Below are 17,828 nucleotides of genomic sequence, written 5' to 3'. Positions count from 1 at the left end.
GTGCATTTGCCTCCAAGGTTCCGATATTCCGAGTGAGAGATATCTGAAGTTCCGAATAGGCTCTTTGCACTACGGGGGACGAATCTCGCTCCCATCCAACCCCCCTACATGGGGTGCCCGTTCCAGAAAAGGGGCAAGCTCAATCCTCGTTTCCCGCAGGTGACAGCTCCGCTCACATTCGTCCATGTCTTCCATCTCGTGTCAGGGCAACATTCCAAAATGAATGCTTTAAGGTCTGCCTCTTTTTATGATTTCCTGACAGAACTCATAAAATTAAAATGTTTTATTAAAAACAGAATCGGGGCCACGTTGCGTTCACATTTGACGTTCAACCTCTACCTCTTTTAGTTATTGCCAAGATCACCTTAACCGTCAAGACTTTTTTCTTATAAATAATACACAACTCTCCACAATCGAAACCCACGGATATTGATGAGGTTTCCTTGTCAGGGTTTCTCCCAGGTGGAGGGGGCAAGAGGCAGGAAGGGCGGGTGACTGGAGTTGCCTCATCTAAGGGGGCTCAGGGCCGAGAAGGGCGGTGGGCGTCTTTTCATTCTCTCCCTTTCCATCTTAGACAGAGATCCGAGTGGCAGCGGCGTTGGCGGGGCCGTCCAAGCCCCGCGGGGCGTGAGGGAAGAGACCCGGCGGGTGAGCCGCGCGGGTGACCCGGGCGGGTGGAAGACCCTCCGGCGAGGAGACCCTGCCGGCTGCGTCCAGGCGAGCTCGGGTCCGCCCCGATCCCAGGGTGCACCGCGCCCCGCCCCCTCCCCTCTCCGCGTCCCGCCCCCCCCACCCCCACCCCGGCTCGGGCCCCCTCCCTGCCGGCTCCGGGAGGCGGGGACGCGTCGTCGGCGGCGGCTTCTCCGGTTGAGTCTTTCTCACTCACTGGGGAGCCTCGCGGTGGCGGCACCTTCGGAGGCAAAGCAGCGGAGCCGCGAGCCTGCCGGCCAGCAAGTGGGAGGTCGGAGAGACTGACGGCAGAGCCGACGGACGGACGGACAGCGGGGCAGTCAGACGGCCCGAGTCGCCTCAGCTTCCGCCATGAGCTGGGGCACGGAGCTGTGGGTGAGTCGGGGAGAGGGGCGCCCCGCGCGGACCCCGTCCCCCAAAGGGCGCGGGCTGGGCAGGCGCCGCTGACCGTCGACGGCCAGAGCGCGTGGGTCGGGCCGTCCCCGCCCCTGGCGGAGTAGGGGGTCCCGCTCCTCTTTGTGTGCAGAGCCCTCGTCCCTCTCGGCCGGGGGTTGCGGGGCTGCTGGTCCGCGCTCCTGGCTCTGCCGCCTCTGGGGCTGAGGGCAGCGCCTTGGACGCCCGGGGGAGCGGCCTGCGGGCTCCCGCGTCCGCCGCCGTCCTCTCCCGGCCTCTCTCCGTCCTCCGCCTTCACTTTCCGGACGCCTGGCTCGGTGCCGGGGCGCGCTCTCTGCCTTTGTATCTTCCCGCTTGGAGGCGGGGGAGGGGGCCTATTGTCCCGAAGGGGCGCAGCTCGCGGGCGGAGAGGGTCCCCGTTGCGGCCGCCAGCCTGGGCGAGGGCCCCCGGGGCGAGGGCGTCGCCGGGCCCGAGTGGCGCGGGGAGCCGCGAGGCTCCGCCCGCCGCGCTCGCCCCAGGTAGGGGGAGCCGGGCGGCTTTGTTCGGAGCCCGGCCTCCGGCCAGCCAGGCCCAGCCCACACGCCCATTTTCCTCTCCCCGTCTCCGTGCTCCGGACCGGCGGAGCTTCGGGGACTCCGGCTGGGCCACCTCCGCCTGCTACCTTGGGCGGGGAGGAGGTTGGCTTTTGGGATTTGAATTAACTCGAATGATGGATGGGGAAGCCAATTTTGCCAAAAGGAGCATTCGGCTTCCCGATTGCTTTGCTTCCCCTTCCGTTCTTTATTCTCATTCCTTCTCCCCCCCTTTTCTTTTTCCTCCTTGCCTTTCTTGGGCGCTGGAGGCTCCAGACAATGCCCAGTGTCTGGCCAAGGTGCGAGGGGACTGTAATAGGTCGGGGAATTCGCTCGCGACGCCGCCACTGAAGGGCGGAGGTGTGGAGGGCACTGATTTCTCAGGTGCCGCGGAGGGCCAGGGGGCGTGGGGGCGCTGTCCCGAGGGCGGCCTGGCTTCTGCCACTCCCCTTTTTATCCCACCTGTGCCTGTTTTCCTTGCCTTTTGTTAACAAGGATCTCGAGAAATCACTGCAGAGAAAGAGGAGAAAGAACTTTTTTGTCTCTACCTACGTGCAGTTGGGATGGGAATGAACGCAGCTCGGTTAATTGAAGGGCAAAACGTTTTCTTCTGTTATTTTTCACATCTTGCTCACAGATTGGAAATCTTAGAACTGAAAGAGACTTTAGAGTTCATCTAGTTGAACACCTACTTGGCCAGCCCAGGAATCTCCTGCAACACTCTAGACAAGTGTTTGCCCGGTCTGTAAACACACCATCCAAGAGAAAATACATCAGGAGCCTCTCCATTTTCGTGTTTTGGATAGCATTAATCGTTCTCATATTGGGGAGGATTATATACTAAATGAATTATGTAAAATTTAATCTTTACTTTGGTTAGATTCTCAGGCATTATTGGTCTTTTCCCTTTGACTTTGTACATTCTATAATTGATTATAGTGTGTCATCAAAGGAGATGGGTGTCATTTTATCTTCCATTTTTATAATTAGAAAATATTTTTACATGCTTGAATGACCCACGTTTCAGAGGAAGCAAAGATATAAGCAGAATACTTTTTAAAAGTACACATAGGAAAACAGTAGAGGAATATTATTTAGATTTAACTCAATTTAGACTTTTAAAAAATGAGTTTGTATCACCTTGTAGAAAAAGTTTTAAGGAGGAACAATAAAATATTTTAGTGAAGACTAAATGCGACTTTTAAAGTTTTTTTTTAAATTTTAATTTAAGAATATAATACATTTAGAAGTGATTACCAATCCCCTACTGTCTTCTGTAATTTGGTTGTTTACTTTCAGCATTTGAGTAGTTTCTCAGCAATTTGAAAAGGTAAACTGTAGACAAGATGGGAATTTCTGTTCTAACTAAAAATTTTTTTGTATCCTTTCGGAAATTATGAAAAAATATTTTAAATTAATTTTTCTCTTAAAATTTAATACATCCCCATGTTTTAAATTTTTTAGTGGTTTGAGGATTTGAGGGAAACATTTATTAGAAACTAAATAATGTAAAATCAGTTAATATCAACTGGATGCTTAAACCTTAGATAAGTAGAAGTTTGGTATAGAAGACTATTGTTGGGACTAGAAAAGACCGTAGAAAAATTTGACTAGACTTCCTCTTTTTTACTGTTCTCAGTTTTGAATAAGGATATTGTGCGTCCAATGGGTTGTTAAAAACACCAGTATGGTGCTCTTGCCATTGAGGAGTTTGACGATGGGAAAATTCTCTTGAAATTTTGAATTTAGAAACCAGTTCTCATGTTATTTAATGTTTAAGATCACATTACCGTCCCAAAGGTTTAGTTATTGAGAACATGTTGTCACAAAAAAATGGTAATATGGGATTATGCACTCAAACTTAAGTTTATTTTTTATAATATTCATTGGAGTTTTATTGCTATCTTAATGCTTCTTAAGTCTTATGTTAAATTTGAGAATAAAGTAATAAAGTAAATTAGAGAACCACTCTAATACTGACTCTGGGGGGCAGAACTGATAGTGATAGGCTAAGTGGGTTGTGTCAGACTTTCGTTGTGTAGTTGTGAGGAGATATGAATTAACTGGTAATAAATTTGAGTTGTGCTTTAAGGGATTTCTAGTATTCCGAATGAGTGTTTAAGTAAGGTAGTGAATATATACTAGGGACTTAGTTCTGGGTAATATCAAACAAAGCGATGACAGCGTCTTCGTTTCTTCAGGATACAACGTAATTATATGGTAGCATCTTAGGTGTTGTTTATTGTGTTGATTTTTTTATTACCACAGGAAGAATGGTTGGATCAAAAAGAGTCCAAATACGAATTAATGATTTCATAAAGCACAGATTTTGCAATTATTAGCTCTTTTTACAAATAAGGAAATCAGAGATTGGAGAGGTCTTGTGTTTAGTCAGTAAGTTTGATTTATTAGGAGACAGCTTTTTAGTTTTTTGAGGAGCCAGTTAAAGTTCAACAGAAAAGAAGAAATCCATGTGTGCGGGGTGTGTGTGTGTATAGATATGAAAAAATGTGGCTGAGCACATGACATTCGTATCATGAGTTATTCAAAAATTTGCTCCCCAAAGGAAATGAGGTGACTAGTCTGGAAGTTAGAAAGTAGGTTCAACATTAATAGGTTTGTCTAGAACAAAGGAATTTGGTCCCATTGTAGTCTATATTGGTTAGACCATGTCTATGATATTGACTTAAGTTTTACTTCACATTTTTAGAAGGCACTATCTAGAGGCGGTTGACAAAGAAAACTCATCACTGTGAACTGTATTGCTTTTTCAAAGGCTATGAAACTGCTATAGGAATTTAGTTTTAAAAACAACATAATTCTTGAGTGTCTTTTATAAGGAAGCACTGTGCAATGTGTGATGAGATTTATGAAGGCTTATAATATCAGCCCTGCTATGAGGACACTTAGAGTCATTTTGAAGTGACACTACTTTCCTAACTGCAGAATACTCCCCTACACTGATATCACTGTCCAGAATGGCCTCTGTTGACCAGTTCCTTTCAACCCCCTCCCTCCAGACTACACATTCTGGATATTATCTTTCATATGGGACTACTGCCTTATAGTTATTTCTAGTGCGTTCAAATCTTTGGAAAATATTCATGGTATAAATATTTATATCTTACATTCCATTTTGTTGCTAGAAATTGTTGTGTCGAACATTGTATTACAGATGTTGTTGTTATTAGTTAAGGAGGGTGAGTTAATATCAAGACACCTGTTTATGCCCCCATTAGTCCTGACTGTAATGAGGTGGAAGCTGGAGAGCTGCCTCTAACCGATATCTTCTCTGTGTTGCTACTTCCTTAAACCACTCATTTCCAGTCCCCTTCCCTGCCTTTATCTTAAAACAGTCACTCTCTTTCTCCTTCCCTCAATCTATAAAATGTGGGTTTGGCTGGAAACTTAAAAATCTGTTCTGCATACTTTTTCCTATATATAAGCCCTGTTTGCAGGCAGAAAATAGGACAAGAGAATGGTAATGGTTTATCATTAGGGAGCACCTTCTGTGTGCTCCTACAAGTGGTATCTTATTTAATAATCTTCCATCTTTAAACATTCTCACCTTAATAGCAAAAGAAAAATTCTGTTTTGGGGAACACAGTCATACCTGCAGCATATTAAAAACTAGTAGGAAAAAATTATATAAAGGTTTTGTTTTATAGGAAGCAAAAAATGTTCCATATATTAGTTCAGGCCATGTAAATCAGACATACCAAAAAGATATTTGGTGTGGGGTTTGGAATAAGGAGGGTTTTACATATGGAGGTGAGACGTTCCTAGAGGGCAGAGATCATGTCTTACTCATTGTCTGAGTCATTGCTGTATCCTCAGCTATCAGCACACTGCCTGGCATACAGCCTGACACTGCTAGGATCTTTGGTAAATGTTTGCTGGACTGACCTGAGTATAGTGGTTAGGTTTGGCTTCAATTTGAGTGTAGGATGCCTGCAAGTAGTGATGAAGGGTAGATTGGGACCAGGCTAAGAGGTTGATCTGGCTGAATGCTTGATTCAAATTCATGAATTGTGTGTGTGTGTGTGTGTGTGTTTGTGTGTTTGAGTAGTTATTCATTAGCATATAATTAACTCAATTTTCAGACTGTGTAAAAATCCACAGAAGGAAATCTTAGTTTGTGTTGGTAGAAGGGATTATCTCTTCCTTCTGAATCCTTTGGTGGTAGGAGGAGGAATCCCTCTGGGTTTTAGAAGATGAAAGTTGTATTGATTTTATCACTTCTGCAAGAATATTTGAAGGGTGTTGGTTCTTTTGATAATGTTATTCGTTTTGACATCAGTTGTATTTTTTTAATTTATGTTATTACTGCAATTTATTTATGCTGTTTTTCCTTTCCCCCTTATCTGACAATATTTTTACTTCTGTATCAGTTTAGTTTCATTGCATTTTCTGAGGGTGAGAGGTGTTTATTGGTAAAATGCAGTAAGTTTTGATCCCCCTAGTTTTGCATTAATTACTGGTTTCATGAGATGATTTATGCACTAAGTTTCACACATAAAAATATTTTAGAATGTTTTGAGATATCACCTCTTAATTGATAATAGAATGACAAATGCTTTAGAATTGCAAATTGTGCTTAAAAAATAACCTGTTGGGGTTGTAGTTAATTTTAATATTGTCATCTGTGCTTTTCAGCATGTTCCCTTTTTTCCTACAATAAGTTCTGTTACTTCTGTAATTAATTTTACAGAATTTTCATTGACTAGTTCTTAGAAACCACTTCTTTCACACCATAGGAGGATGCTGTCAGGCACTGTAAAATGATAGATATCTGACTGCTTTTTGTAATGTGAGATTGAGCATTTAGGATTTGTGTGGAGCCCAAGAGAAAGAAATCTAGAATACTACAAATAAAAGTTTTTGTCAAATGTTCCTATTTAATCCAAATTAGTTATTAATATTTGGGGCTTAGGAGCAATTTTTCCTTAAGTTCTTGGTAGAGAACTAATCATCAGACTTTAACAATACCTCATGAAATAACTGAAATATTAGTATTACATATTTATTATAGTTTGAAAAAGCATAAATGTAGAGAGTCAAATTTTCCTATTTTTGGCATACTGTTATTTTGTTGTTTCCAGAGAGTAAAAGTTATATTTTGTTTCTGCTGTATCCCTAATTTGTAGAAAAGGAATAAGTGTATAATAAGCACTGAAATATTTATTGAGTGAGGGAATCAATGAATTGCTATAACTCTACCATCAAATTATGTTTTAAATACTAAGGTTATTTAGGTTTTTTCCTCAGCTAGTATATTTCTCTTATCCTTGTTTAACCTTAGGGATCCTTTTTATAATCTGGAAATATAACTAGTTATGCCTTTTCATATGAAATTTCTCTAAATTTGTTTAGGTCTAGAATTCTCATTTCCTTGATTTAGTGGAAATGATTATCTTTTTTATTTTTATTTATTTATTTTTTTGTGAGGAAGATTAGCCCCAAGCTAACATCCAGGCCAGTCCTCCTCTTTTTGCTGAGGAAGACTGGCTCTGGGCTAATGTCTGTGCCTATCTTCCTCCACTTTATATGGGACGCTGCCACAGCGTGGCCTGACAAGTGGTGCCTCAGTGTGCGCCCGGGATCCGAACCCGGGCCGCCAGCAGCGGAGCGCTTGCGCTTAACTGCTACACCACGGGGCCGGCCCCCAAATGATTATCTTTAGTGATAGCATGTTTTATGGCCCTTTGGATTCTAAAAATGAAAACAGTGAGCGTTCTGTTGTTTTTTATATGCTTCAACTATTAATAGACGGTCATGTAAGAGTAATGTAAGTGTCAATTGTCTGAGACTTAATGAATTAGAAAAACATAAAAGATTGATTTTCAGAGAGTACCAGCTCTGAGATTTTTGACGGATGTTAGTGATGGTTAGTTGAGATTTTTTTCCAGTATAAATTGTAAAAATCAAAATCATTGAAACTGCTATAGTAAATAAACACAGAAACCATTACTTTTAAATCAACCTTCTGGACTTAGACCATGAACTAAATTAACATCCTTTACTGTTTGCCAAGGCTGAATATAATGAATATTTGTTGTTTTTTTAATCTGAAAATTTCTTTATTTCATCTTCATTTTTAAAAAATGTTTCATTAAGGGGCCGGCCCCCATGGTGTAGCGGTTAAGTTTGCTTGTTCTGCTTTGGCATCCCGAAGCCCGGGGTTTTCCTGTTTGGATCCTGGGCATGGACCTATTCACTGCTCATCAAGCCATGCTGAGGTGGCGTCAACAACTCTACAACTATGATACACAACTATGTACTGGGGCTTTGGGGAGAAAAAGAAAAAAGAGGAAGATTGGCAACAGATGTTAGCACAGGGCCAGTCTTCCTCCAAAAAAAAAAGTTTCATTAAGATATAACTTTCATACGTTAAAGTATACAAGTCTTATATGTATAACATTTAAAAAAGAAAATGACTACACTCGTGTAACTCCCACCAAGATCAAGATACAGAAGTCTCTCTTATGCCATCTGTACCCTACTGCCTCAAAGGTAACCACTATTCTGACTTGTATTGCCATTGATTAGTTTTGTAGGTTTTTTTAACTTCACATGAATGATATACGATATGTACTCTTTTTCATCTGACTTCTTCCATTTAGCATGATGTCTGTGAGAATCACCCTTTTATGGTTAGTTTGTGGTATTCCATTGTATATATAGGATTTGTATTTTCTTCTGCTGTGTGCCTGAGATCGCTTTAGTCTGGGACCACCTTAAACCATGTTCAGAGCTTGAAATTCTCTTGGATGGTTGTTGGATTTTGATTTCTGTCCCCATGTCTCTTGCTATGTTATCAAAACAAAGATCCTGATTTTCAGGATTGGTAAACATTCTCAGGGCAAAAGTAGCTTGTATGCTCTTTTTCCTTTCTGGGTTCTCATTTTTACTTCACGTGTGACTTTGTAATTTCTTATTGTCTTGGCTTGTCTTTGATGCTTTAAAATTTTTGAAATATATTTTATCTGTATTTTTAAGTTTTTATCTAGGGGAGTAGTGATAATTGATCCAAATAACTTAGCCTGCCACTGCTGGAAACTGGACGTTCTTACATTAAAGAACTTTTTTTAATTTTAGCTATTATATTTTTAATTTCTAAGAACTGTTTTTTGTTTTCTGAATGTACTTTTAAAATAGCATCCTTTATCTGCATCTTGGAGCAGTATCTTCTCTTAGTTTTTTGTGTATATCAGAGACAGGTTTTTGATTTTGTTCTGTTTAGTTTTCTTATCCTTGCATAATATCCATAGCCTCCAAGTTACATTTTTTCTCTTTGTTAGTTTTGGTTCCTGTCTTTCATGGTAGAGACTTTCCTTAAATATTTTTTGATCCCAGGACCCTGGAAAGATGTCTGTCAAGATGAGGTCATACTAAGATCTGATATGCCCTACCTGTAAGTTTAGGGTTTGGGCTATTTGAAGTTTTTGATCCCTGTAAGGGATTTTGCTTGAGAGTTCCCCCTGGGGTTGTTCAGATCCTCTACCTCTTTTCCCATCCTATTGTGAAAGCCCGAGAGGTGTACTGTAGTCTTTCTGGGGTACTATAGGCTTTCTTTTGAAGTCACATTTATCATTGCTGTTTATGGTGTTGGAAGCCACAACTTTATTTCTTTTTTTACAAGTGCTTAAACAAATAGTTTATTTGTCTTACATAACAAGAAATTTGGAGGTAGGCAGTCATTGGCATGAGTTTATGAACTCAATACTATCAGGGTCAGCGTCTGTGCAACTGTTTTGGGCTTTCCCTCAGGGTTGCAAGGTGGTGGTTGCAGCTCCAACCATCTTGTCTGTATGTAAAGGCAAAAAAAAAAAAAGGAAAAGAAAAGAAAAAGAGGAACAACATTAACTATGTCTGCCTCTTTATCAGGAAGGCAAAAGCTTTCCCAGAAACCCCACAATAAACTTCCCCTTAGGTTTCACTGTCCAAAGATAGGCACATTGCCACCTGAACAAAATTAGGATTCTATTAGAAAGGAAGAGGGGGAATAGTATAAGGCACCCCAAAACATAGAATTTTATGGTGTCTATCCCCAAGGAGTTAATGATGGCTTAGTAGAGGCGAGACATATAGATAGATCGATATTTGAATAGTAGCATGGGAGTTAAGAAAAGGCAATAATATAAGTGAAAGAACAGATATTTTAGAGATGAAGTCTTTAGGGGATCTAACACAGCCCACCAACGTTTTAAGAGGCCTCGTGGTGAAGAGCTTATGTGTCTTAGCTAGAATTTATGGGCTACTTCTTGCTTGCCACACCATGCCATGCTTGCCAGAACAGATGGGTGCTTTGAACAAATGTCCAGAATTGATGTGCAGGGCGTGGTGAAGTTGACCTGACCCCAGGCTGAGTGAAGGCACTGTGGGGACTGAGGAAAGGGTCCCGACATAAAAGTCCAGAAGTTCATTTTGTGAAGAGAGAGATTTCCTGGATGTTGGAAACAATAGAGATCTCCTGTAATTACCCGGGTCTCTTAACGTCTAGATATAATACCAAGCCATAAACTTGTCTCCAGAGACTGAGAGGCTATCAGCCTGGAGTTACTGGCACTTGCTTTTTTCCCCACTCTTCTAAAATTGATACATTAGAATGGTACATTTGTTGCAATTAATGAACCAATATTGATACATTATTATTAACTAAATCCCATAGTTTATTCCGATTTCCTTGGTTTTTGCCTAACGTCTTTTTCTGTTTCACATTACATTTGGTTGTCATGTCTTCTTAGGCATTTCTTGTCTGTGCCATTTTCTCATTTTCCTTGTTTTTGATGACCTTGAGAATTTAGAGGAGTACTGGTCAGGTACTCTGGTCAGATATATTGTGGGATGCCCCTCTATTGGAATTTGTCTGATGTTTTTCTCATGATCAGACTGGGGTTATGGGTTTTTGGAGGATGATCACGTACCATTTTCATCACATCATTTCAAGGGTACATATTATTAACAGGATTTATCATTGTTGATGTTGATCTTGGTCACTTGGCTGAAATAGAGTTAGGTTTTTCCACTGTAAAGTTATTTTTCCTCCTCTTTCTGTACTTTGCTCTTTAGAAGGAAGTCTCTATGTGCAGCCTACACTTGAGAGAGGAGTTATGCTCCCCTCTTTTAGGGTGAAGTATCTACGTAATTTATTTGGAATTATTCTGCATGGGAGAATTGTCTCTTCTCTCCCATTTATTAATTTATTCAATCATTTATTTAAATCGGTATGGACTCAAGGATGTTTATTTTATACTTTGGGTTATAATGCAATATGACTTCATTTATCTTGTTGCTCAGATTGTTCCAGCTTTGGCTATTGGGAGCTCTTTCAGTTGACTCCTGAACCCCTGTAACACATCTCCACCAATAAGGATTTTTTGTTTGTGTGTGTGTAAGATTGGCCATGAGCTAACATCTGAAGCCAATCTTGCCCTTTTTACTGAGGAAGATTAGCCCTGAGCTAACTTCTGTGCCCATTTTTCTCTATTTTGTATGTGGGACATCGCCACAGCATGGCTTGATGAGCAGTGTGTAGGTCTGCGCCTGGGATCTGAACCTGCGAACTCCAGGCTGCTGAGCAGAGCACGCGAACTTAACCCCTACGCCGCTGGGCTGGCCCCAAAGGATTTTTTTAAAGCACTTCCTCACTTTCTGGGACTACAAGATGGTCCAGGCTCATCTTGCGTATGTCCTGCCCCCGTCCCAGAATCAGCCATTTCTCCACGGGGCCCTGATTTCTTTTACTGGAGAATGGTATTAGAAAGTAAGATGTGGGTGCTAGATGTATTTGTTGCTACTGGAATTTCATTTCTTTTAGTCCCTCTCAGCTGATAAAACAAAGAAATATATGTGTGTATACTAACCTGTCTGTATATATATATATCTATAAATATTTCTACATGTAACCATCTGTATCTATATTAAATTAAATACGAGTTCTTACTGATGGCTCCAATTCTAGTCCATTACCATATGTATCCTTCTAGCCTCTTCCCCTTGCTTATCTGTAAATTCCCACTCTAATAACTCCCCTGGCTGCCATCCATTTGTTTAATTGTTCCTTTTCAATATATATGTATAGCAATATCAGAGTTGTTAACCTATAGCCCTCTGGGGAACAACTTTATCAACTAGAGTACAGTACTATGTGCAGTTCCTTTTCCCTTTAGTCTTATAGACTCTATTTTTCAAAGTTACTTAGGTCAGCACCATTCCCCCCATCCCCTACAGTGAAGTTGTTTCATACATTTGTAATACAGTTAGATTTTCTTATCACAGTCTGCATTCTTCCTTGGGATCCTCTGACTTTCTCAGTGATTTTTCAAAAATTGCCTACATTAAGGTTCATTCTTTGTGTTGTGAAGTTCTATAGATTTTGACAGATGTACAATGTCATGTATCTACCATTCCAAGATCATATAGAATGGTTTTACCTCTTAAAGATCTCCTGTGGCCTATCTCACACCCATTAGGACGGCTACTGTCAAAACAACAGAAAATAACAAGTGTTGGTGAGGATGTGAAGAAATTAAAACTCTTGTGCACCATTGGTGGGAATGTTAAAATGGTGCAGCTGCTGTGGAAAACAGTATGGCAGTTTCTCAAAAATTAACCATAGAATTACCATATGATCTAGCAATTCCACTTATAGGGAACCAAAAAAATTGAAAGCAAGGTCTTGAAGAGATGTTTGTACACCTTTGTTTATAGCGTTATTCTCAGTAGCCAGAAGGTAGAAAAGCAACCCAGATATTCATTAATGGATAAATGGATAAGCAAAATGGTGTATAGATACAATGGAATATTATTAAGCCTTAAAAAGGAAGGAAATGCTGATATGTACTACAAAACATGGATGAACCTTGAGGACATTATGCTAAGTGAAATAAGCCAGTTAAAGAGAAGTACTGTATGATTCCACTTATATGAGATACCTAGAGTAGTTAAATTCATAGAGACAAAGTAGAATGGTGGCTGCTGAGGGCAAGAGGGAGGGGGAGATGGGAATATATTATTTAATGGGTATAGAGTTTCAGTTTTGAAGATGAAAAGAATTCTAGTGATGGATGGTGGTGATGGTTGTACAACAATATAAATGTACTTAATATCATTGAATTGTACCCTTAAAAATGGTTAAGGTGGGGAAGTTTGTTATGTATATAATTACCTCCCTGTTAAAAAAAAAAAATCTCCTGTGCTGTACCTGTACATGCCTCCCTACCCCAATCAGTGATTTTTTTTAGAGCAGTTTTGGGTTCACATCCAAATTAAGCAGAAGGTAGAGATTTCCCATATGCCCCTTGCCCCCGCATATGCATAGCCTCTGCCATTATCAGCATCCTCCCCCAGAGTAGTACATTTGTTACAATTGATGAATCTACAGTGACACATTGTTGTTACCCAAAGTCCATAGTTTACATTAGGGTTCCCTCTTAGTGTTATACATTCTGTGGATTTAGACAAATGTATAATGTCAGGTAGCCACCATTTAATGTCATACAGAGTAGTTTCACTGCTCTAAAAATCCTCTGTGCTCCACCTATTCATCCCCCCTCCTCCCTAACCCCTGACCACTGATCTTTTTTCTGTAACTTTTCATCGCCCTAAAAAAAGAAAGCCAGTACCCATTAGGAGTTACTCTCTATTTTCCCCTCTTCCCCAACCCCAACATTAGGAAACTACTTACCTACTTTCTTTCTCTAAAGATTTGCTTATTCTGGACATTTCATATAAATGGAATCATACACTATGTGGTCATTTGTGATTGGCATTTTTCAGTAAGCATGTTTTCACCGTTCATCCATGTTATAGCATATATCAGTAATTGATTCTTTTATTGCTGAATAATAGTCCATTGTATGCATATACCACATTTTTTTAACCCATTCATCAGTTCATGGTCATTTGGGTTGTTTCTGCTTTTGGCTGTTGTGAATAATGCTGCTATGAACATTTGTGGATCAGTTTTTGTGTGGACATATCTTTTTATTTCTCTTGGGCATATACCTAACATTGGAATTGCTGGGTCCATATGATAAGTCTGTTTAACTGTTTGAGGCACTCCCAAACTGTTCTGCATTTTACATTCCCACCAGCAATATATGAGAGTTCTAATTTTTTCACATCCTTGTGAAAACTTGGTATTATCTGACTTTTTGATTATAGCTGTCATAGTGGGTATAAAGAGGTATCTCATTGTGGTTTTGATTTGCGTTTACCTTATGACAAATGATATTGAGCATCTTTTCATGTGATTATTGTACATTTGTATATTTTCTTTGGAGAAATGTCTGTTAACCTCAGTTAACTTTTTTTTTTTTAATTTTATTTATTTATTTTTTCCCCCAAAGCCCAGTAGATAGTTGTATGTCATAGCTGCACATCCCTCTAGCTGCTGTACGTGGGACATGGCCCCAGCATGGCCAGAGAAGCGGTGCGTCGGTGCGCGCCCGGGATCCGAACCTGGGCTGCCAGCACCAGAGCGCACGCACCTAATCTCTAAGCCACGGGGCCGGCCACAGTTAACTTTTAAATATTAATGTTTACCTTAATTCACTGTGGTAGTATGTATTAGTAAAATATAAATAAAAACCAGTACTGTTGGTAGTGGTGCTGAATTGAGAAAAGGAGAAATTTCATTGCGATACTACAAAAATACTGTATTTATATTTGATATTTCTCCTCAGACTTGTCAGCCACTCTTTCAAACTAAGAGATGTTTGATTTTGGCATTTAACTTGAAAAACTTAAAATCCAAGTGTAAATGTTAGCTATGCTGTCTTTTACTTTTGTTAAGAAACTTTTCAGCTAAACTGGCACTCTGCTCGGCTTGCTTTCCTTAGCTCTATGATGGCAGCCCTTGTCGTTGTCTAGGTAGAAAGCTTTCTTACGTTGTTAGAACTCAGTACTTGCAGCTATGAAAGGCCAGGAAAGGGGGTCTTTCAGGAGATATTTAAAAATAATGAAAACTTGCATAATTCGTACATGACCTTTTGAATTCTGAATTTTTTTGCAGCATTTAGTTAATGCCTGTCACTAAGATATTTTGGCTGTTCTTCAGTTCTATTCAAAGAATAATAATGGCAGTATTCTTTTTTAGTGATGCAAGATTACAGATGCTGCAGTGGTGCTTATTTACTCATGTATATTGTACAAAGAATGTTAGTTGTTACGTTAATCAGAGTCACATTTTTGTTTTCTTTCTTAGTATTTTGAATATATTATCTGGGTCGAGAATCTAGTTCTTTTTTATCTATCCTAATTGTTTCTTGATTAGGAAAATGTTGATTCATTCCTACATTCAACTTCTGATAGTTCAGAGGTTATTGATTTGTTTTGTGGATTTTATACCCCTTAATTGAACAACAATGGCAAAACCCCTCTCATTTCAGTCAGCTTTTGGTCATTTGGCCAGTTTGGCCTGGAGATTCTTATTTCATTAAGTTCTAGGGGTGTTGGGTGGTCAGCCATCTGGAGTTTTTTAAGACTTTGTTGGTGATTGTGGTTCTTACCCCTGGCGGAGAAACGTTGTTAATTTGCAGTCCTCAAATCTTGCTGATCATTAGAATCATCTTGGGAATTTAAAGGCAGTAACAACAAAACAAACTCCCAAGCCCTACTGTAACCTCCTGAATAAGAATCTCTGGTAACGAAGCCTAGGAATTTGTGTTTTTGAAAAACACCCCAGATGATTCTAATAATACCAAGGTTTGAGAACCATTGCTTTGCATGCTCTAAGATCTGTACTTATGTTAAGCCAGGACATTAGAAAACTCCTTGTACTTAGACTGCGTCATATTCCCTTTTCACTCTCATTGAATTACTTTCAGTAATACTAGTAGGAATAATTGAGTGATTATTGAATACTTAGTGTATTTGAGGCAATGTATCTTCCTTTTTGGGGCTCAGAGGTTAAGTGTCTTGTCCAAAACTACTTCATAGTAAGTAGCAGAACTAGGATATAAATTCAGGTCTTGTTGTATTCAGAGCCTTAATTTTTTACCATGAATGCTACACTACCTTTATCAAATTGCTTTTGTTGAGAAGCTAGCCGTCAGTGTATGTGCAGAGAGGTTATTTTTTGAAGGTCCTAATAATTTGCTAGTTTACCGTAAGGACCTTGTTTAGAATATTTTCTCACTGTATTACACGTGTTCTCTATGGAAAACTCATGGGAAAAATTTCTTTTGAGGTTTTTTATTGTATAGAAAATGTTTGCGTTGACTGTTAGCATTTCCCATTTTGAACTTGCTGCTAGAAAACTTACAGTTAGGTTTCTGGGTTCACTGTTAGCAAGTATATAGAATTTTGTCCCCATTTTGTTTGCGAATTCATCCTTGGTGTCATTTAAATTTCTGTCTTTTTTCATTTTTCTCATCTCTCAAAATTGTTTTATCTTGCTGTGTTATCTTTTTATTTATTTATTTATTTATTCCCCACCCCCCCAAGCCCCAGTAGATAGTTGTATGTCATAGATGCACATCCTTCTAGTTGCTGTACATGGGACGCGACCTCAGCATGGCCAGAGAAGTGGTATGTCGGTGCGCGCCCGGGATCCGAACCCGGGCCGCCAGCAGCGGAGCACGCACACTTAACCACCAAGCCACTGGGCCGGCCTTCTTGCTGTGTTATCTTTAAAAGTCATTTTGAAGGAAAATGTTCAGAAGTAAATTAACTAGTGATTTTGAGCCATTTTATGTAATTCTGGCCAAATGTCTTTTTGAGAGTTGAATTTGGGGAAGGGAGGAACTTAGAATTTGGAACGTATCTGTGTGCCAGGTACTCTGGTAGATGTTCTTTTATTTTCATGCCAACTCTATGAAGTAAGTGGTGGTATTCCCATTTTATAGAAGACAAAACTAATAAGAAAGGTTAATCTTTGTTGTGCAGAGCTTAACTTGAACCTAGGGTTGTGTGACTCCAAACTCTTTCTTTTTTTTAGTGCCTTTAATGGATCTAATTTATCCAACAATTTCTTTTTTTTTTTAATTTTATTTTTTATTGAGGTAACATAGGGATATAACATTATATAAATTTCAGGTGTACATCATTATATTTCAACTTCTGTATGGACTACATCATCTTCACCACCAGAAGTCTAGTTGCCATTCATCACCATACAAATATGCCCCTTTACCTCTTTTGCCCTCCCCCAATCCCCCTTCCCTCCTAGTAACCACCTATCTATTCTCTGTATCATTGTGTTGGTTTGTTGTTGTTTTATCTTCCACATATTAGTGAAATCATATGGTATTTGGCTTTCTCTGTCTGACTTATTTTGCTTAGCATAATACCCTCAAGGTCCATCCATGTTGTTGCAAATGGCAAGATTTCACATTTTTTTATGGCTGAGTAGTATTCCATTGTGTGTATATATGTGTGTGTGTGTGTATATACCACATCTTTATCCATTCATCCTGTTGATGGGCACTATTCATCCTGTTGATGGGCACTTAGGTTGTTTCCAAGTCTTGGCTATTGTGAATAATGCTGCAATGAACATAGAGGTACATATATCTTTTCAAATTAGTGTTTTCATATTCTTTGGATGAATACCCAAAAGTGGAATAGCTGGATCGTATAGCAGTTCTATTATTAATTTTTTTTGTGTTAGGAAGACCAGCCCTGAGCTAACATCTGATGCCAATCCTCCTCTTTTTTTTTTTGCTGAGGAAGATTGGCCCTGGGCTAACATCTGTGCCCATCTTCCTCTACTTTATATGGGACACCGCCACAGTGTGGCTTGACAAGCGGTGTGTTGGTGCACGCCCAGGATCCGAACCTGTGAACCCCGGGACGCTGAAGTGGAGCACGCACACTTAACCCCTGCGCCACTGGGCTGCCTCCTATTTTTAATTTGTTGAGGAATCTCCATACTGTTTTCTGTAGTGGCTATATATATTCTTAACAGAAGTGTACTAGGGTTCCCTTTTTTCCATGCTCTCTCCAACACTTATTATTTCCTGTCTTTTTAATAATAGCCATTCTGACAGGTGTGAGGTGATATCTCATTGTGGTTTTGATTTGCATCTCCCTAATAATTAGTGATGTTGAACATCTTTTCATGTGCCTGTAGGCCATCTGTATACCTTCTTTGGAAAAATGTCTGTTCAGATCCTCTGCTCATTTTTTAATTGGGTTGTTTGTTTTTTTTTTGTTGAGTTGTATGA

The 17,828-nt window shown here is 40.0% G+C and overlaps 1 protein-coding gene across 3 annotated transcripts in view; it reads left to right on the top strand.

The window, feature by feature from the left end:
• The first annotated feature begins 839 nt into the window (after window positions 1-839).
• FNBP1L (formin binding protein 1 like) overlaps window positions 840-17,828 on the top strand; it is a 107,644-nt gene continuing 90,655 nt past the window's right edge. Inside the window, exon 1 of one of the 3 annotated variants that reach the window (XM_014780140.2) lies at window positions 840-1,065. In XM_014780140.2, the coding sequence (XP_014635626.1) occupies window positions 1,042-1,065 (24 nt within the window). In that variant the 5' untranslated portion in view covers window positions 840-1,041. The remainder of the gene's footprint in view (window positions 1,066-17,828) is intronic. The other 2 variants (XM_004420826.3, XM_004420828.3) reach the window with 2 other exon arrangements.

Source organism: Ceratotherium simum, chromosome 2, assembly GCF_057802395.1.
Source record: "Ceratotherium simum simum isolate JZ-2026a chromosome 2, ASM5780239v1, whole genome shotgun sequence".
NCBI classification, from domain to species: domain Eukaryota; kingdom Metazoa; phylum Chordata; class Mammalia; order Perissodactyla; family Rhinocerotidae; genus Ceratotherium; species Ceratotherium simum.
The sequence above is the reverse complement of the archived record's forward strand: the minus strand, read 5'-3'. Positions and strand labels throughout refer to the sequence as shown.